At 34.5% G+C, this 21,533-nt stretch overlaps 1 protein-coding gene across 1 annotated transcript in view; it reads left to right on the top strand.

The window, feature by feature from the left end:
• VPS13B (vacuolar protein sorting 13 homolog B (yeast)) overlaps positions 1 to 21,533 on the top strand; it is a 387,771-nt gene that overhangs the window by 55,521 nt on the left and 310,717 nt on the right. Inside the window, exons 5-12 of the mRNA XM_006900014.1 lie at positions 681 to 862; positions 1,663 to 1,837; positions 5,302 to 5,570; positions 14,322 to 14,417; positions 15,415 to 15,537; positions 16,067 to 16,204; positions 17,115 to 17,202; positions 20,700 to 20,891. Coding sequence (XP_006900076.1) covers positions 681 to 862; positions 1,663 to 1,837; positions 5,302 to 5,570; positions 14,322 to 14,417; positions 15,415 to 15,537; positions 16,067 to 16,204; positions 17,115 to 17,202; positions 20,700 to 20,891 — 1,263 coding nt within the window. The remainder of the gene's footprint in view (positions 1 to 680; positions 863 to 1,662; positions 1,838 to 5,301; positions 5,571 to 14,321; positions 14,418 to 15,414; positions 15,538 to 16,066; positions 16,205 to 17,114; positions 17,203 to 20,699; positions 20,892 to 21,533) is intronic.

The following is a 21,533-nucleotide window of genomic DNA, read 5'->3' as shown; positions in this document are numbered from 1 at the left end:
TTTCATCTCCAGAGTAATATATGGTCATCTGACTCAAAATGCCCCATGCCAGTCCATCTCATCTCTCCAATGCCTAATATGTCAATATTTATGCGTTCCAGTGTTGTAGAGTCAACTGTTATTGCAAATTATTTTTAATATGGTTTCTCAAGAATTATGTATGTGTTCTAGAATGAATATTTAATAAATCAATGCAGAAAAGGACAGTAGATAAAATTTCCAGAAATTTTGGCATAAATCTATACTTAATTCATCCAAATTGGGAGGGATGTCTCTGGTAGCCTACTGGTAAGGAAATGTGCTGCCAACACAATGGTACATTGTTCTAATCCACAAGCTGCTCTGCAGGAGACATATGGGCAGTCTCCTCCTGTGTGGTTTACTGCCTGTGAAAACATGCTGGAGGGTCAGCTGTGAGTCAATTCTGACTCTCTTGTACATAACAAGTACAACTTCATCTCAATTTCATTTAATATAAATCCTTATATATAAAAGATAGATAATTAGGCTTACTTAATGAAGTTTTGGGTATATTTGAAACAGATAATAAATATGTTCTTGACATAGTATCTTGTATTAAATGTTAATTAGTTGCTCCTATTAATTGTTTTCATTTACTATTTGTACTAACAATCAGGCTCATTTTCCTCCTAATATTTTTTCTTTTCTCTCTCTTTTAGCAACTGATCTAGTGCTAAGAAAAGTTATCAATTTTTCTGATTGTACAGTTTGTCTTGATAAGAGAAATGCTAGTGGTAAAATCGAATTTTACCAAGATCCTTTATTGTATAAATGTTCCTTTAGAACTCGCCTGCATTTTACGTATGATAATCTAAATTACAAGATGCCTTCTGTTATTAAGGTAAGTATCTCTCGTTGTACTGAAGCCATATTTTTTCTGTTATGTTTTTCCTCTTATGTAAGCAGATTTATTTAAAAACTACAAATTAGCATAAGCATATATGTTCTTTTTAAAGATGTATTTTTAATTTTCTTGTATATTTATATAAATCACTTTTTATATTATGTGTTATAGTAGAAATACTTTTTGGGCAGCTTTTTTCTGTCCTTACAGTTTTCTTTTCAGTTTGTCCAACTATTTATTAGTACTTCTATCTTCAGGTAGACAGAAGAGGTAATTTAAAAAAGTATTGTGAACACAGTGGATCAGATACATTTTCATTTCTGTAGTTTTCAAGAGAAACCAGTCTTTGGGAAATGACATTGTGCTGGGAAAGGTAAAGGGGTCGGCTAAAGAGAGAAAGACCCTCAACTGGATGGATTTACCTTAATTCTGAAACTGCCTCAATGTGTCAGAGATAGCGAGGACGGGGCAGGATAGGGCAGCGTGCTGATCTGATATTCAGGGTCACTGATGAGATGTAGTTGAGAGCACCTAACAACAACATTGTAATATTTCTTTTCATCGATTCTATTTATATCCACATCTTATATTTTAATGCATTTTCCATATTATTTACCATTTTAGGGAAATTTATATAATTCCTAAGATTTTTTTTATGTTTTAGTTTATTATTAGGTTTATTTGAAGCACTATACTTTCTTTTATGTATAATTTTAAATCTACATTTTTATTGCTTATGTTAAAAAGCACTCTCTCTAAACCTGCTTTTGTTGATGTTTTTGTTTTTTGAAATACAGATTCACACCTTAGTCGAGAGTTTGAAACTTTCTATCACAGATCAACAACTACCTATGTTTATTCGTATAATGCAACTTGGGATTGCTCTTTACTATGGAGAAATAGGTAGTTTTAAAGATGGAGAAACAGAGGAACCTACTTGTCACAATAAAGATGTGTTAGGAAACATTACAGGTAACTGTAGAAAAAATTTTATTTTACAGCTATTGTTCTAACAAGGTGCTTTAGTGCTATCAACCCAATGAGGGATGGTTCACATTTCTCCAGCTTCTCCTAAGGAGAAATTTGCAGTCTTCTCCTGTGTGATTTTGAGCTCTGAGTTGGTTCCAATTTGAGGACAGTGAGTTTGAAATTAGAAGTTTTTTTTTTTAATTAAATGAGTTTATTAATTAATGATTAGTTACACAATTCATCACACTTTTACTGACACGTTGAATTTGATATTATGGGAAGACCAGAAATAAATAATTTGTGTTCCCTTTCAAAATCTGATAGGAGGGTGGCAAGGCAATGGAAATGTATACTGTATGGTAACGTAATAGAATATTTGATAGAAGTTGGAATGATCAGAAGTAAAAATATAATGAAAGGATGATCAGTTTTGACTAGGAATCAAGCTTGAAACCTGAGAAATATTTTAACAATAGTATGATTATTTTTTGTACATAGAGCCTTAGAGGGACATTTCAAACTTATGGGTAAAGTATTCACTTAAAAAAATGGACCAAGGATTTTAATATACATTTCACCTAAAGAAGATATACCAATGGCCCACAAGCACATGAAAAGATGCTTGAGCATATTAATAATGAGGGAACTAGTTAAATGAGTAGGGACATGATGCTTGGAAAGGCGAAGGATTGGTCAAAGAAAGGAAGACCTTCAACCAGGTGGATTGACCTGGTGACTGCTGCAATGGGCTCTAGTGTGTCAGAAAGTGTGAGGATGGCACAGGATAGGACAGGATTCAGATCTATTGTTCAGAGGGTATCTATGGCTTGCACTTGACTTGATGTCACCTTACAACAAGAAGGAACTGAAAATCAAAGGCATAATATAATACCACTATTATACACAATGAAATAGCTGTGTTGGGGAAAAAAGATATAAAAACAAGCAGTGAGATACAAAAGTACGTCCAATAGCTATGATAATTTCAAAATTTAGTATTTTTTTATTGTATTTTGAGATAGCTCTCACTTTTACTTGTTCTAAGAGCTGATATTTCTGTAGATGTTAGTGTTTAAAGTACTGTTAATAAGACTGTAATTTGCCACCATCATTTATATTTAAAAGAATGGTAAATTTTAAATAATGCAATTCATATTGAATTCATAGAGTTCCTTTAATCTTTGAAGATCTCAGATTAAGGTGTGTTTACAAAGAAAATAGTACCTTAGGAAATTTTGGCCAGTACCAGGGAGATTATTTTTACCCTTACTATACTAGGTCCTTTTCTATGAGAAAAGGTTTAGACTTTCAAAAGCATCTTTCAACAAAGTCTCTTTTATTTTTATTCAAAATTATGTTAACTAAAAAATAGAATTTCTGATTTCTCAGACCTCATTTGGTGATGTTTATCAGTAGATATTCTTCTGTTTTAACAGGAAGGACAAAGAGACCAGAGTCCATTTCTGTAGACCTAATTTGGTTACTGCTTCCCTGGGTTAAGGTGACTTGATGTCCTGTTTTATAACCAAGATGATAGACATTAATGCCCAATTTGACATTCTATTAGAGATAGATAACTTCTTCATTTAGATAATTTTTCATTAGACACTGTATGAACCATGTACAAATATATTTTGTAGATTTATGACTTTTATACTATATATAATATATACATTATAGATATTAATTATATTATATATTATACATTATACATTAAAGGTCTGCTAGTAATAAATTTTAGTTAATTTGATTACTGTTTATTAAGCCTTGCTCTTTCTAGATGAGATAATAATTGACATATGATAAATGGCATATTGTTAACAGCTTTTAAGTATAGGATTTTCCAAAGCTCTTTTGGTAAGGAGTTAGTTACAAAGTTTCGCTAGCAAGAAAACCCTTGAAATCTGCCTGAATGAAGAGTATACTTAAAATAATATGTGTATTTACAGATTTGTTTGTAGAAAATAGCTATATTTGGAGTGGTCAGCTGCTTGAGTTTTTCACTGTGGCCCTCCGGCGCCCCGGAAGCTGCCCCTACTTGGGGGGTCATGATGGGCAGCAAAATGGCGTCCACCAGCAGGGTCGTTCACGTGGCCAAGCCACAGACTCTGTTAATAAAGTTCTCTGAGAGAACTGACAGTGCTAAACTCAATGTATCAGAAGCTCAGATCAGCAGGAATGCCATCACATTCCTCTCACAGCATTCGAAGTGAGGTAAATCACCAGACACTGTGGAAATACTAAAAACATTACCTCAGAAATGCAGAAGGAAACTTATGTCTCAAGAAGAAATGAAGTTTATCCAATGTGGAGGTCCAGAATAATCACGGACAATGTGGCTGCTGTTTGTCACCAGACAAAAGAATTATCTTTACAATAAAGGACTTCCAAAATTACCTATGAGAAATTGTACATTAAGCAACCTTTAGGAAATATGCAGTAACAATACTGAAAGATAGCAAATTTAGGTGGACACTTATATATCCTAATTTAGGTATCTGGGTCAGCTTCACAAACTTACTTGATGGTTTATATACTTTATACTTATTAAAGTATACATCTTTAAATGTTTAAAAAATAACTGTATTTGAATCTGACCATGTGTATTTAATGAATTTTGTAAAGTTAATGCATTTCTCCTCCTTCCTACCCAAATTTCATGATGATGTGCTTCTTTAGTGTATAGTATTAGAAGAATGTTACCAGGTTTTGAATTTGTTTTTATTAAAGTTTCTTTGATGGAAGAACTTAAAAAGATAATTGCATTCTACATCTATAATCTGCCAATTTGTAACCAGTTAATACTTCCCTGCTGTCCTATGCTCATCTGTAGACTAGGAAAGGTAGCATGTATCTTATTCATTATTAAAAATCATCAACAGTTTTGTTATTATGCACAAGTCTCTTCATTACAGTCTTTTGTTTATGATTATCCTTTGGGGTAGTTCTTTTGGGGAATGAATTTGTCTAGGAGCCTTGTCATTCGCTTTTTCAATTGAACACAGCATGAAGTTGAGAACTTTTCTGAAATTATTATAGTATTTTGTTTTGGAGAAAAGTTAGTTAATGAGCATGTTTTATTTTAAGGAGATAGCTTTTTGAAAATAAAGAATGAGTGAAATGTTAAAGTATGGATTTATTTTTATGTATAAAATTTAAAAATCACAGAAACTTGGAAGTATAATAATGCTTATTGGTTTCAAATAATAAGCAATGTGTACTATTGTTATTGTTGTTGTACACTGTCGAGTCAGAACTGACCCAGAGCTGATGGGTTTTCATAGGCAATTAATCACACAGGAGGAGATTGACCATCCTTCTCCCACAATAAATGATAAGTCATACATTCTATGTAGAAAAAAATGTGGGAAGAACATTTTTATGGAATTTTAATATTCTTTTTTTATCATTTTAAGTTAAATTTCTTTGGCTTGATTTATTTAAAATGGCTTTATTTTTATTGCTAGGTGCTGAAGATGAAACTAGAATAGATATGCAATATCCTCCTCAGTACAAAACTCAGGAGTTGTATTCACAGCCAGATGATGAGCAGTCACAGGGCTGGGTATCATGGGCCTGGTCATTTGTGCCTGCAATTGTGAGTTACGATACTGAGGAGGAAGACTACTTCAGAAGTGATCCCGCATCAACCATACATCAGCAAAAGTCACAAACTTTGAAGGATCCTATTGTTTCCATAGGATTTTATTGCACAAAGGCTACTGTAACTTTCAAAGTAAGTTTCGTTCCTCTTGTTGTTTGTATTTTTGTCAACTTTAATGTGTAAATTTGAATTCCTAGAAAGGATGTAGTTTAATTTTTTCTTGTGCTTAGTAGGGGTAAAAGAGTGAGAATCTTTGCTTCATGAATATATGTGCTCTTTATTTTAAGTCTTTGAAATTTCCCTTTTATCTTCTTAAAGACTTACTATTTTTTTTTTCCTGTTGGATTTATGGATAGTTTAGGCCACACTACTAAATCATTCAATTAGCATAAAAGTATATTCTATTAAAGTAGAAATACTAAAAAACCAAGCAAATAAAATCTCCCCTGAATTAATTTGCTCCTCTGGCTTGTAGTCCACCTTTATACACTCCTTTGTAGTATCTTTTAACAGGTATCTGTACATGTTATCTCTTTTCTCTTTCTTTTTACTTCTCAAAACAGTCAGTTCTTATAAAACATCTTTTTCTGTTTCCTAGCAGTACTTTAACATACTTTGGTCTCTATTAAAAGGAACATAAAATTGAATATACATTCAAAAAAGAGTATGTATGTGTACAGGTTAAGAATAATAAATTGAACAATTTCTTACTCTCCTGGCTGTTTTAAGATAGAAATTGCTGCTGTTTTTGGAGTACTTTAGATATTTTCTTTTGCTTATATTTTTTCCTTCTCTTCCCAAAAATATAACCAAAAGTTTATTATGGTTTATTCATACCAGTGCTTTCTGTCATGGAATTAACATACATGCAAAATCCCTGAACAGTCCTGAATTCATCTGCCAAGTATTTATCTGTACTGATGTGATCTGTAGGGAGTTGTGCTGCTAACCAAAGGTAGTACATCTCTGGTGGTTTGAATCTACCATTGCCTCTGAGGTCAAAAGATGGGAAATCTGTCAAGAGCCTTGGAAACTCACTGGAGAATAATCTGTGACTTTCGTACTTGATGGAAATGAGTTGAATTGATGTTACAAGTATTGTTTTTGGATCTAGAATATTACAGTAAACAAGTTAGATAGAAATCTCTTTTTCTGAAGTGTATATTATTGTGAAACAAATAAATAGTTTATAGTATGCCCATTTATGATAAATATTTTGTAGATAAATTAAGGAAAAAGTAATAATGAATGGTGCTACTTGAAGAAAGGAAATGGTGCAGTTTAAAAGAATTTATCATGGAAGGCATTACAATGAGGGCAATAGATATTTAAGTGAAGCCTATGAAAAAGAGAAGCTTTGTAGATAAGTGGGAATAAGCTTTCCAGGAATAGCAAATGTTTTAGTTCAGAAAGAGTAGGGAGGCTAGAGGAAATGGAGTAAAATGAGATAAGTGAAAGTAACGTGATACTAGATTCTAAAACCTAAACATTCACTGCCATCAAGCCAGTTCTGATTGATAGAGACCCTGATCAGTTTCTAAGTTGATAAATTTTTATGAGAGGAGACCGTCCATCTTTCTTCCACAGAGCAGCTGGTGGGTTTGCTAACCTGACTGTTTGCATCCTGACACATTGCACACTATGTTACTAGGGCTTCTTATGAATTCAGATCTGAGAAGTAAAAGAGTCGATCTTAGAATTATTAATGGAATAGCTTTATAGGTAATTTTAGAGACTTTGTCTTTTATTCTGAATGAGACACAAATTTACTGGACAATTTTAAGCGGGGGAATTGTTTGATGAAATGACATTGTTTACACTGGGTCACTGTAGTTGCTGTGCTGAGAATATTTGAGAGGATCAGTAATGTTGAAGTGAGGAGTTCTGGTGGTGCATTATTACAAAGGAAGAGGCACTGCTTAACCTAAAAGCCACATCTCTCTAACAGTTTGAATCCACCAGTGGCTCCGAGGGAGAAAAATAGGCTATGTATGTAATTTCTAACCTTAGCAACCCTCTAGAGGATCAGCTGTGAGTTGGTTCTGACTCCATGGCAATGGGTTTGAGTTTTATTATTTTTGTTTTTGTTTTCAAAGCTGAAGTAAGGATATGAGACAGGATAGCAGTTTCCAAGTGAGAGATGGTGATGGCTTGAAACTGGTTTACTGTGAAAAGTGACTGGATTTGGATTATGGATGGGTTTTCAAAAGTCATGGAGATAGGACTACCTTACAGATTTCTTTGTAAGCTGTGAGTGAGATTAATAGAATACAAGGATGTCTGTTTAACAACTTGAAACATGAAATTAATGTTCCCAGTAGTAAAAAAAGACTGACAGGAGGAAGTTTGAAGTGAAAATGAGTTTTGTTTTTCGAGAAATTTTAGGTGTTCTTGGTATGTTTGAGTAGAGCCATTTGGTATACTGGAATTCAACTGAGAAATTTTTCCTAGATTATAAATTATCATTTTATTAATATAGAAATCAGGCTAAGTTGAAAAAAGAGTGGTTATAGGATCAAGTACTTGAGCACTGTGTTGGTAAAAAGTAAAACCATCAAGAAAAACAGAATAAGTAATGAACAATGTAGACACAAAAAGCAGCAAAATGTTTGCCTTGGTGGCTAAGCGTCATACATGTCTTAAGGAAGAAGTAATAGGTCATTTGTGGGACATTGGTTTTGACAAGGTGGAAATTATTGGTTGTTTGGACCATGGAGAGGAGCACTGGTGACCTAGTAGATAAGACGTTATGCTGCCAACCCAAAAGTTGGGAGTTTGAATCCACCAGCTGCTCTAAGGGAGAAAGATGAACAGCCTTCTCCCTTGGGATTTACACCCTCTAAAAACCTGCTAGGGGTTCAGCTATTATTCAGTTATAAGTAGAGTGGAAATGGAAGAGAGGTATTGATAGCAAAGAGTATAGGATAATTCACTCAAGTAGTTTTATCATAAAGGAGAACCTAGAAATGGGAGGTGACTTATTATTGAGCAAGAGAGTAAAAAGTCGTCTTGAAAAATTTTAAAAATATAGCAATAGTTATAGCAAGCTTCTATGAGTCACTTAATGTTGTTATATGCCATCAAGTTAGAACTAGCTTGTAGCTGACTCTCCAGTAGGTTTTCAGAGGCCGTACATTGCACAGGAGGAGGTTGCTCATCCTTATCCTACAGAACAGCTGTGCATGGGTATCTTTGAGCTGGTAGCACAATTCCTTACCACTAAGCCTCCTAATTACTTAATAGAGAGGAGAAAATTGTTGATGTGGATAAGACTTTGAGGATTATTAGGTATCTTTAAATAGACTAGAGAGGTTAACACCTGTTTTAGAAGTAAAGAGTCTGATGACCTTTGATGGAACAACAGGTAATTAGAGGATAAGCAATGTAGTATCCACATATTTAGTTTGGTAGATGTGGTGGTAGGAATTTTTTGAAGTTGCTCTGGTGTTTTTTGTTTTTGAGATTAAATAGAAAAGTAGGTTATTTGACTGAAGAGTACAGATTGGAAGGCATTGCTTTGGGTAAATTTTCTGAAAGGTATCTCGTTAAAGTATTAAAGAGCAAAGATCTAATTTAAAGAACTAAAGTGCACGTAACCTACAACATGGTATGGAGCTCTGGTGGCATGTGGTAAGGGGTCACACTGTAAACTTTAAGGCACTAAGTTTGGATCCACCAGATGGTCTACAGGAGAAAGGTAGACAGTCACCTCTCAAGCAAAATACAGCCTCTGATAGCCTGCCTGAGGGTCACTAGGAGTTGGTTCTGACTAGATGGCGCATAACAACCATATATGCATGCAAAACCTGGCCTTCCACTGGTTAAGGAAGACTTTAAGAAAAATTGATGCCTTTAAGTTTGTTGATGCAGACTTTCCGAAGAACAAACAAATCTGTCTAGGAAGAATTGCAGCCGGAAAGCTCTTTAGAAGTAGTGTGTTTCTGCAGTGCAATCCCAGACATATGCGGTTCAAATCCACCAGATGCTCTTCTGGAGAAGGAGGGGCAATCTCCTTCCGTACCAGTCAGATCCAATTTGATGGTACACACAAAAATAATAAAATAAAAAAAAAAAAGAAGAAGTAGTGTGTTTCACATGCCTGGATGTGTTATCAAGAGGAACCAGTCCCTAGCAGAGGATATCATATTTGATAAGGTAGAGGATTAATGAAAAAAGAAGACCTTCATTGAGATGGATTGATGCTGTGGTTGCAACAATAGGTGCAAACAGCGATGATTGTTAAGATGGTAGAGACAGGTGTTTGTTGTGTTGTAGATTTTGTTACTGAGTTGAAAACAACTTAATAACCCCTGAAGACAAGGCTGAACTTTTATGAGGAAGAATGTGGCATCAGGATTGGAGAAAGACTCATCAACATCCTGCATTATGTAGATGACACAACCTTGCTTGCCAAAACTGAGAAGGACCTGTGGAAGGTCAAGGACTGTAGTCTGCAATATGGATTGGAGGTCAGCTTGAAAAAGATTCTCACCCCAAAGCCAATTGGCAGCACCATGATAGATGGAGAAGAAATTGAGGTTGTTAACTATTTAAGTTTGCTCGGCTCCACAATCAACACTTGGCAGGAGCAATCAGGAAATCAAAAGATAAATTGCATTAGGAAAATCTCCTTTCAGGGACCTCTCCAAAGTGCTAAAGAGCAATGACGTCAGTCTAGAGACTAAGGTGTACCTGATTGAGGGCATAGTCTTCACAGTTACTTGATTTGAATCAGAGAGCTGGACTGTGATTAAGGATGCCAAAAGAAGAATCAGTGCTTTTGAGTTGTGGTGTTGGATAAGAGTCTTCAACATACCAAGGATTGCCAAGAGAACAAACAAGTCTGCCTTGGAGAGGAAGAAATCAAACTGCTCCTTGGAGGCTAGGATTTTTTTTCAAGAGAAAGAAACTAAGAGAGCTCTGGTGGCCTAGTGGCAAGAAGCTGCACTGCAATCCCAGAGGCGCGTGGTCCAAATCCATCCGATGCTTTTCTGGAGAAGGAGGGGCAATCTCCTCCTGTACCAGTCAGATCTGATTAGACGGTGCACACATACAACAATAATAAAATAAAAAAAAAGAAAGAAACTGAGGTTTATTAGACATAACAGACTATGAACGGGTCAGGACAGACTGACCTCTAGGAGTTCTTAAAGTCCAAGTTCTGTAAACAAGGAAAGAAAGGAAAAATCCCCGAGAAAGTCAGAGCTTCCGTTGCAGAACTCTGGCCAGCATGAGAAGCGGCAGTAAGGTTGCTGTCCAGGCTCCAGGTGCCCCTGTTTTAAGAACTGCCTTCACCTTCTGCTCCTTCAGACTGCCCAGTGACTCCGAGGCAAGGATTTTTAATCTCTGTCTCACATACTTTGGGCCCATGGCCAAGAGGGACTAGTCCTTGGAGAAGGACATATGCTTGGAAGAGTGGAGGAACACTGCAGGAGAGAAAGACCTCAGATGAAGTGGACTGACACAGTAACTAGGATAATGGGAGTAGTAACTAGAGATTGTAAGACTGGCTCAGGATAGGTGAGGCTTCAGAGATGCAGGTGACTTGATGGCATGTAACAACAACAATATTCATTAAAAGGTTTTCTAGTTAAGAGTCATTTAGTGTTGTTATCGAAGCTTAGAAAAACTTTAAATATGTGGAAAATAAGTTTAAAGTATCAGTTTATGGTTATTTTAAAAATGTTGGCATAAAATTAAATATTAAATATGGTATGATAAGAATGAATATATTAGCTGTATTATTTTAAAACCATCACTTATTTTTATTTCTTCTGGAGCATGTTAATAATTTTTAGTCTCTGATTCATCTTGATGAATCTGCAAAATTAAAATGAATAAAATGTGTAATTTTTTAAAAAAGAAAAACAAACCCCCAAAAGTGTTGTCAGTTATTGTTTGATGATCGGAATGCCTTTAACCTAATTTTGTAAAAAAGTTAAAAATTACTTAGTATTGTCTTTTCTTAATATTGTACTCATAAATTATCGTGGTACATTTTTGTTAACTTGATCACAAAAAATGTATTGAAACATGTCAGTTTGAATAGGCAGCTAGCTGTGTACAAAACCTTTGTATTTAGTAGACTGTCTTGGCAATATGTGTCATTGGTTTATACATCTTTTTAAAATTTTGAAATATTTACATTTCTCTAAGAAAAATATGTTGATATTTTGGAGGAAAACATTAGAAGTTATTGTTCGGCTTACATTTAAAGAAAGTATGGGATTAATTTGTGGTTCATATTTTGGTCAGAAAATAAGGTCATGTTTCTACATTAGCATTCTGAACAGTTGATATCGATCCAACAAAAATCATGCCAAATTAAGTATAGCATTTTTGTAATGTTCAAAATTATTCTTGTAATGTTTCAGTTCTTTTAATCAATTAATTGCTTTTTCTCTACAATAATTGTTGACAGCTGAAGGATGATCAAGTTTAAATGATAGAATTTTTCTTAAGCGTTTTAAATTAAATAATTATTCTTTGAAACAATTGTTTTTGCAACATTGGGCATACCAACTTTAAAAACACCCAAGATATAAAGTCTTAAATTTAGTGGAAAATGTACAAAGTACTCTTACTAGCAAAAGAATTATTAGTTTATTTTTTAGTATAAATTGCCTGAAATTGTAACTTCTTAGTTCAATAATTTTTGTTTGGCTAATGTTTCCACACACACACACACACACACACACACACACACACGTACGTTACTTAATGGGTTCTGAATAGTTGTGTTCCTGTTCACAGCAGTACACTATTGGTCCTATGCTGTCCTTGCAGTCCTGCTATATTTAAGCACTATGTTTCTGCTTTTGTGTCAGTCCTTCTTGTTGAAGGTATTCCTATTTTTCAGTGACCCTCTCTTTGACCAAGCATGATGTCTGTCTTCAAGAACTGATTCAAGAACATGTCAGAAGTATGTGAGATGAAGTTTTGTTATCTGGCCTTGCAAGGAGCATTCTGACTGCACTTATTCCAGGACAGTTTGTTCTTTTAGTAGTACATGACAGTGAATATTCTTCATTAATATCACAATTCGAAGAAAAGTTCTTCTATCTTCCATATTTATTGTCCAGTTTTTCACTCATATGTGACTGTTGGAAAAAAAATTGACCTATATATAACTAAACATGAAGATTTTTGACTTTACACTTAAGTTTTAAAAATACACCTATTTCATAAGTTGCTTTTGTTAGGTGATGTTGAGTTGAGCGCAACTCATCGCAGCCCTTTGAACAAAAAATCTGATTCCTGCCATGTCCTCTGCCATCCTCATCATCTTTGACACACTTGAACCCATTGCTGTAGCCACTGTGTAACTCCATCTCATTTAGAGTCATCTTCTCTTTTGCGGACCTTCTTCCTTTTACACACAATGTCCTTTTGTAAGGCATAGACCCTCCTAACAACATGCCCAGAGTGTGACATGAAGCTTCATCATCCTTGCCTCTAATTAGAACTCTTTGCACTTTCTCCAAGACATATTTTTTTTTAAGGCCGTGGGATATATAATACTCTTTTCCAACATCACAATTCAAAGGCATCACTTCTTCTGTCATTCTTGTTAATGCCCAGCTCTCAGTTGAATAGCAAGTGATAGGAAAGACCATGTCCCAAACCACATACACCTTAGTCTTTAACCTGACACCATTGCTTCTCTTTACTTTGGAGAGAGGTTTCAGATAGCATATTTTCCCAGTGCAACACGTCTTTTGATTTTCTTAACTGCTGGTACCAAGGATATTAATCAACTATCCATGTAAGATGAAATTATTGGCAGTTTCAATCTTTTCTCCATCAATCATGCTGTTGACTTTTGGCCCAGTAGTAAGGGTTTTTTGTGTTTTTGATACTAAAAGGTAATCCTTATTGAAAGCTGAAGTTTGATTTTCTATAACAAGTGTTTCAAGTCTTCCTCTTTTCAGTAAGCAAAGTTGTTTCATCTGCATAATGTAGGTTGTTGATGAGTCTGTCTCTGATCCTGATGCCACATTCTTCTTCAGACCAAGAAGCTATTGTCTGAACCAACCAAGGGAACACTGTGTGATTTAAAATCAGGAAAGATGTGCATCAGGGTTTTATCCTTTCTCCATAAGTATCCAATCTGTAATTTGAGAAAATCACTTGAGAAGCTCAGTTTTATGAATATGAATTTGGCATTTCTAATTTCACAAAAGTAAGGGTAAAGTCATTGTGAAATTTAGGCAGAGTACTTTTGTTTTTTTCATTAACAGACTTTGTTTTGGAATAAATTTAGATTCATAGAAAAGCTGTAAAGTTAATAGAGTTCACATAAATTATCTAGTTTCTGACTATGCTTATGTGTATGTTTCTGTTTTTATGTTTGGCTTTTAGGCAGTTCAGGTTCATTTAGTATTCTTTGTGAACACCGTAAGTTACAGGCATTAAATCCATTTTGAATCTTATTTCTTGTCCAACATATGTATTGCAGTTGACAATACTATTGCCTGGGTCAGGTACATCTTATGCTAAAAGTGAGTTTAGACCAACCTTTGTTTTTCTTTTTAATGTTGACAAAGGACCTCTGGTGGAGTAGTCTTTCGGGAGGTATGCTGGTTATTTAAAGGCAGTGCATCTGTGGACTTTTGAGTCTACCAGCAGCACGACTGGGCAAAGATGGGCAGTCTCCTCCCAGGGAATTTACAGCCCCTGAAAACCTGCTAGAGGGTCAGTTATTAGTCAGTTCTGACTTGATGGCAATGAATTTTACTGTGGATGATGTGTTGCAGCTGGATTCTTTTGCCTGTTTTTCTGCTTATTATATTTAGTCGGTCTTAAAATTGGCTTCATCATAATGCATTCTATTGCCATTTAATAGTAATTTTTAGTTAATAAACTTATTACATTGCTTCTTAGCTTACTGAAATGCAAGCTGAAAGCAGTTATTATAGCCCACAGAAAGTGAAGTCCAAAGAAGTATTGTGTTGGGAGCAAGAAGGAACCACTATTGAGGTAATTATAAAATATTGAATCTATATATTTATATACATATATATACACATATACACACACATGATGTATGTGTGTATACACATGTGTAATAGAAAACAATATGTGGAGTGGTCCTTAAAAAGTAATAGTTTTCAACTCATTTTAAAAATTTTAAATTATTGATATTTGTATTTTACATTTTAGTAAATTGAAATAATTACTTTGTTGTTGTTGGTAAGTGCCATCGAGTCATAGATGACTCATAGCAACCCTGTGAATGAAAGACCTGAACACTGTATAACTTTTCACTGTTTGTCTGTATTCATAGAGTTTCTAGAGGCAAGCTATTTTGGAAGTGGATGCCACTCTTGTTTCCAAGCTTGTTTTAATCAGGGAGCTCCACCAAACACTGTCCACCTTGGGTAACCATTATTGCACTTGACACATCAGTGTCACAGTGTTTAGCATCACAGCAACCATGAGTTACCTCCGTACAGCAAAAGGACAGACCAGTGCTATACCACTTAGATGAATGTTTGACTGAAAACAATTAAAACCAGGCCTGACGGCTGCAGATTAAAATCACCCACCTTTGGCTTGGTAGCATAACTTTCTATCCACTAGGCCAACAAAGCTCTCTCTCTGTTGTTGTTAAGTGCTGTTGAGTTGTAGATGACTCATAACAACCCTATGAATGAAGACCTCAATGCTTGTATAACTTTAGCAAGTATTATAATATCCAACATTCTTTAAGTTTTTAAATTGTGTTCATTCATGTGTTCATGTGATGTTTCGCGTTTCTCTATTGATGTTGAAGGCATGCTTATCTGTGAAGATACAAAATTTCATGACAATGGCGAGTGAGATTTTTTTTTTAATAAACTTCATGATCTAAGAAGAGTAAATTTGCAAAGGCCAGATTTTGAAATGTTTGACCACCTTAGAAAATCTACAAAGAAAACTTATATTTTTATTAAAGCAGAGTAAATTCTTGGTTTCATTTTCTTTTCTCTTACAGGCCCTTATGATGGGAGAGCCTTTCTTTGATTGCCAGATTGGTTTTGTAGGTTGTCGAGCCATGTGCCTTAAAGCAATTATGGGTATTAAAGATTTTGAAGAAAATATGAATAGAAGTGAAACAGTAAGAAAAAGTCTTTTTTTTTTGCTACTGTTGTTGATTGAGATAAATGAGTAGAAATGAAACGTCTCTGTTAAGTGAAGCATATTTTTCCTCTTTTTTGGATGGGTCATGTCTATTAAAGTGCTTATTGTAGTGTGTAAAAGAGAAAATATTTTAGACATAGATTAGATATAATGCTTTTAAGGTCTGTACTTTTTTCCTTATGATAAATTATAAATCTCAAGGGAATATAGAAAGTTGGTAGATTCTAACACCTGAACAGTTAGTTTATTCTGCTTTCCAAGTAAAAAATGTTTTTCCTTTCTTGTTTATAACAACCAGTTTGAGTTCCTTTTAAATTTATTAAAATATTTTTTGGCAAAATAGGCAATGGAAATAGGCAAAGACAATATTCCTTGTATTTTTTTATAGAACCTTATGTTGTAATGATTTCTTTTGACTTAAAAAAACCAAGAAAACTGTGTCTTTATTTTCTTGAAACATCTGATGAATTTTTCCACCTCTGTTAACACTTTGTATTTGTTTTTAGGAAGCCTGTTTCTTCATTTGTGGTGAAAATTTGAGTACAAAAGGTTTGACATACCTAACAAATTCGTTGTTTGATTACCGAAGTCCAGAAAATAATGGTACTCGTGCAGAATTTATCTTAGATGCTACTCATCATAAGGTCAGAATATATATTTGAGCTAATTATAGTCTTTGGATGAGCACATTGTGTGAATACTTGTGATTGCCATCTCTCCTTCCAAATTATATCTTTGAATGCTAATTTTTTTAATAGAAATATGTAGAATGGTTTTGTCTAGCTTTTTTGTTTGAAGAGCTCTGTTGGGGAGTGACAGACTATATCTTATATAGACAAAATTTGTTTCTACCAGACTTTAAGATGCTTGCGGAGGGAACATGTAGAATTATCTCTGTTAATATTGTTAATTTTTGGAATGTACAATTGATGAGGAGATGGATAGTTGAATTTTTTATTTTTATTGTTTTTAATATTGCCTGACTTTTTAATGGAATGTAATTATGTACTTCATCATAAAGCAAATCATTCCAAAAAAAGGTAGTAAAAGAGTAGTGTAATAGACTATTTTGGCTTTAAGCCTTTTTTTTTTAGGTTTTAATTTCAAAGTTGAAAGTAAAGAATTTTATGTTGACCTTCCTCGTTAACATATGTTTTGAATATTTTAGTATACGTTGAGTGTTTGAACTGTTTGATGTAAGTGTAGTGAAATATTTAAGGATTAACTTTATTTGAAAGTATACATTATTAGACAGTTTTGTGATAATGAATAAAGGTCAAGAGTGTACTATCTACCCTATTATAGGTATTCATTAACCAGACTTTGATAAAGTGGTCAAAATCTTCTGTAGAATTACAGATGTCCTTTTGTGTGGTCTATAATAGGGGGTAACATCACCTTTCTTAGATGTGAATTCTTTGGATAACCTCTGTTTTTTGTTTTGGTAATTCTTTGAGTTAATACACATTTAAGAATATATGTCTGATTCTTAACCTATGGGATTTAAACTCAAAGTCTCTTCTTTACACAATGTTTGCTTTGCTTTGTTGACAGGAGACATACACTGAGATAGCCGGAATGCAAAGGTTTGGGGCTTTTTACATGGATTACCTGTATACGATGGAAAACACTAGTGTCAAAGGTACTGGTTTCTTCCATTATGTTTATCTAACAGAAACAGAACTTCTTTAGAATTGTTTGGTCCTTGACTGGTTATACCCTGCTACTCAAATTTACCTTCTGATATTTTTATAAATGGTTTGTCTTCAAGATCATAGTAGAATTTTCTTAGATTTTTTTTGTCAGTTTTAATCCTTTCTTTGTGTAGATGATTGAAAAGATATTTTGTATGACTAAGTAGAATTAGTTTTCCTGTATATGGAAGATAAACGTGCAGGGAGTCCTTGGATAATAAACTTTTGACTTAACAGACAATTCCTACTTATCCTTTAATGTAAGGCTTCTGATCATTTCTGTCATGGCTGACAAACACAGTAGGAAGAGGTTCGAATTTTTTACAGTTTAGGTAATTTTTCCTGCTAACTAGAAGAGGCCCAATGAGTCCTTTCAGGAATCTGATGCAAAGCACAGGGTTCTTGACAGATTGTAGAGAGGTGGTGTATGTTGAAAGTAGTGAAGTCAGCCCCCGTTTTTGAGCATTATGCCACTGTTTTTGAGCAGTGCACAGCAATCTTTGAAGTACTGTTTTTAGTTATGCAAATCTGTCCTCACTTTGAAGTGATTAAACCAACCTCCTATTCACAACAAATTCTTCATCACAATCACCTTCACTTTCTGCACATGCAGCTTTTAAATTACTGGAAAGGTTCCAGCTTTTTTATTGCACTAAATAAGAACCATATGCACTTGATCGTATTGACTTAGAAATTCTTGAAGACCCAATTAAAAATGAATCCATCTCCTTTGTAACTAGGGAAGCTTTTTTTGTAGCATCGTATTTTATATTACATTAAATTATCAAACAGAATCAAATGTTTCTTTTTCTGTATTACATAGATTTGAAAGTTACATAAATTGAAAAAAGTTAAGAAAACCAATTTATTTTAGGCAAAAATTAGAGAGAAATTATCTCACGCTATTTGGCATAAGGGAGTTTCAATGGTCTAGTGAGTAAGAAGCTGTCCTGTCAACCAAAAGGCACTTGGTTCGACTCTACCCTCTGATGGGCAGGCTCCTCCCATGCAGTTTGCAGCCTCTGGAGAGGAAAAACACACTCCAGAGTCAACTATGAATTGATTCTGACTTGACAGCACATAATAACATAATACAGTCTTTTCTTATGTGATATGTGCATGTGTGTTTGTGTGTGTAGTGTTATTATTTTATTATGCTAGTAAGCAAGCAGGTGTTATTGTCTAAAATTAAACTGGTGGATATTTTATGTCCATATCTGTATTTGATGTTAGGCTTTTTTCCAGTCTTTTTGCATATTGCTTAATTAGTGGAAATAGATTTATATTCTTTTTTGCTTAATTATATTTTTAAAAGTGAATAACGAAGATAAAATTATTTTAAAGAAGTTTCTGGTGTTTAGTTATTTTTTAATTTCTATTTTATTATTTTGTGTGTGTGTGTGTACCGTCAAACCGGATCTGACAGGTACAGGAGGAGATTGCCCCTCCTTCTCCAGCAGAGCATCTGGTGGATTTGAACCGCATATCTCTGGGATTGCAGTGCAGCTTCTTGCCACTAGGCCACCAGAGCTCCCCTTAACTAGTTATTTTAATGTATGGTTATAATACAGCATGCTGAGGTTAGAGTTCTGTCACAGTCTCCTCCCCTCACCCCTCTCCATTTTGAATGATTATACATCAGCACATGAAGGCTGTAGCTTTTCTCTGTCGCTAGGCTTGACTCCACATTGAGGCGACAGCTCTTCCACAGTAGTATTTTGAGTGCCTTAAAAGGAGTCTTCCAGCACTGTAGCAGACAGGGTTTTATTGTTATTAAGGAGATATTTTTTCATTGGCCCATTTATAAAATTTTTAAAGTATACACCTAGATCCCTCTTCCTAGTGTCTTGGTCTGGAAACTGCTGAAACCTGTTCACTATGGATAGTTGAACCCTGCTGGTATTCAGAATATGTAGCTTCCAGTATCACAGAAACACACAAGCCATCAGTATTTAGATTGATGACTATGCTCAAACTTTGCCATGATGGTGAGAGTTATGCAGGGCTAGATAGTGTTTTGTTCTGTTGTATGCAGAGTTGCTGTGAGTCAGAACCAACGTGATGGCTTTTACCACCAGCACCATCACCCCCTCCACTACCATCACCACCGCCACTACCTCCACCCCTCCACCTCCACTACCATCACCACCGCCACTACCTCCACCCCTCCACCTCCACTACCATCACCACCTCCTTCACAATCACCATTACCACCACCATCACCACCAACATCACTATCATCACCACCATCACCACTACCACCACCACCACCACGTTAAGTATAGTAGAATGAACTCTAAGAATTCTAGATAATAAAGTGAATACTTTTGTCTGTGAGGCTGTAGACTTTATGCAGCAATAAGGGTTTGATGATTGATAATTTTTGCTAAATGAACACAGAACAATTATTTTGTTTCTCTTCCTTTATTGATGTTGTCATTGAGTAACCTTTGGGTTCACGTCATTCGTCTCTTGAAGTAATCTCACTCTTATCAATTTAAGAATTATTTTTCAACTTAAGTATTATTGATATGTTGAACATGCTAGATAATGCAAATTGGTTGGATTTGTCTGTTAACCCAAAAGATTGGTCCAAATCATGGTTGTTCCATAATATACAGTGGAATGGGAATCTGCTTCTATAAAAATAATAGGCAGGGAAGCTCTTTGGGGCAATTCCCATTCTGCTCTATATGCAGTTACTATGACTTAATGTTGACTTATCGGCAGTAAGGGAACTCTGGTGGTGTAGTAAGGAGTTGTGTTGCCAACCCAAAGGCATGCAGATCAAGTCCACCAGCTTCTTCATGGAAGAAAGATGGTCATTCGCCCTTTGTGCAGTTTTACATCTGAAAGCCCACTGGTGGATCAGCTGTGAGTCACTTCTGACTTGGTAACACACAGCAACAACAACAACATGGGCAATAGTTTTAGTTTTGTTTGGTCATTTATTGATTATGTCTATTTTGCTTCTTTGTAGTTGTAGTCAAAACTTCTCCTTTGTGGTTCAGACTTAAAATACCCAATACATTCTTGACATTCTACTTGTATTTACATAAATTTTCTCTGTTTAAGATGAATTATTTATATCCCGTTGACTATCAAGTATTGTAATTTATTAGTAGTAAAATGCAGTTTTCTCCAAAGCTTGCCTTTGTAGTTCAGGTAGAACTGTTGGATGCAAGATACTATGGAATAATTTTCTAAGAGATACCTATTTGTTTTTATAGTACTTTTCACAGCATTAAGTAGATGAACAATTTTTTTTAAAAAAATAAAATTTTAATTGTGTAGAGAAAAGTATAGATTAAATGAGCATGTATAAACTGAGCGTCTTGACAAGTGGTTTCAGAGCATTAGACTAAAAGCTAAAGGGTAACAAAAGAATATTATTAAAATGGATAAAATTGATGCTTGAAATATTAATAGGACATATGGCTTGTAGGTTCTGCAAATCAACAAGACTTTTCTTCAGGAAAAAGTGAAGATTTGGGAACGATTCAAGAGAAGTCCACCAAAAACCTTGTTATAGGGCCTCTTGATTTTCGCTTGGACAGCAGTGCTATACATAGAATTTTGAAAATGATTGTTTGCGCCTCAGAACATGAATATGAACCATATAACAGGTTAAAACCAGGTATGTTTTTGGTTTGATTTATAATCTATTACTATTGATTTGAGTGATTATATAATCTATTTTTTTGTAATTTTTTAAATTGTCTTGTTTATTTTGCTTATCTGTAAGGACTTTTATGTATTTGCTTGTTAATTTAGATAATAAACTAGTTTGAGTTATGTGAGACATTGAAAGTTAAAAAAAATCTTTGTATAGTACTTTGCCAGTTTTTGTCACATCTTTTTGCTTCTGGTGTATACTTGGGGAGTCTGACTAACTTTTTACCTTAATCGAGTCTCAAGTATCAGGTAGGAAGATAAGTTATAATACATACACAATTAACATTTTGGAAAATTTAGTACCAGCAAAAACAATTTGCTTTATAATTGTATATATTTCTATTTAGTGTGGAGATATGTTCATCAGACTTTCATAAAATAAAGAATACATCCATGTTTTTAAGTGCAGTAAATAAATTTTTAGTTATAGTTTAACATAACAACATACTGAAGGAAATATCATGGTTAAGACTTAACCAATATGATTAGCCTGTAATTTGAACTCTGACGACTTCTTACTGATCTTAGGGAATTGAATCACTATCTCTGATCCTCCTTTTCCCACTATTATTATGACAATGATGGCTAATTATTTCCCCAATAC

This window comes from Elephantulus edwardii, unplaced genomic scaffold (assembly GCF_000299155.1).
Source record: "Elephantulus edwardii isolate Elephantulus edwardi_28Jun2011 unplaced genomic scaffold, EleEdw1.0 scaffold00270, whole genome shotgun sequence".
In the NCBI taxonomy this organism is placed as follows: domain Eukaryota; kingdom Metazoa; phylum Chordata; class Mammalia; order Macroscelidea; family Macroscelididae; genus Elephantulus; species Elephantulus edwardii.
Note: the sequence above shows the minus strand (reverse complement) of the source record. Positions and strands in the feature narration are given on the sequence as shown.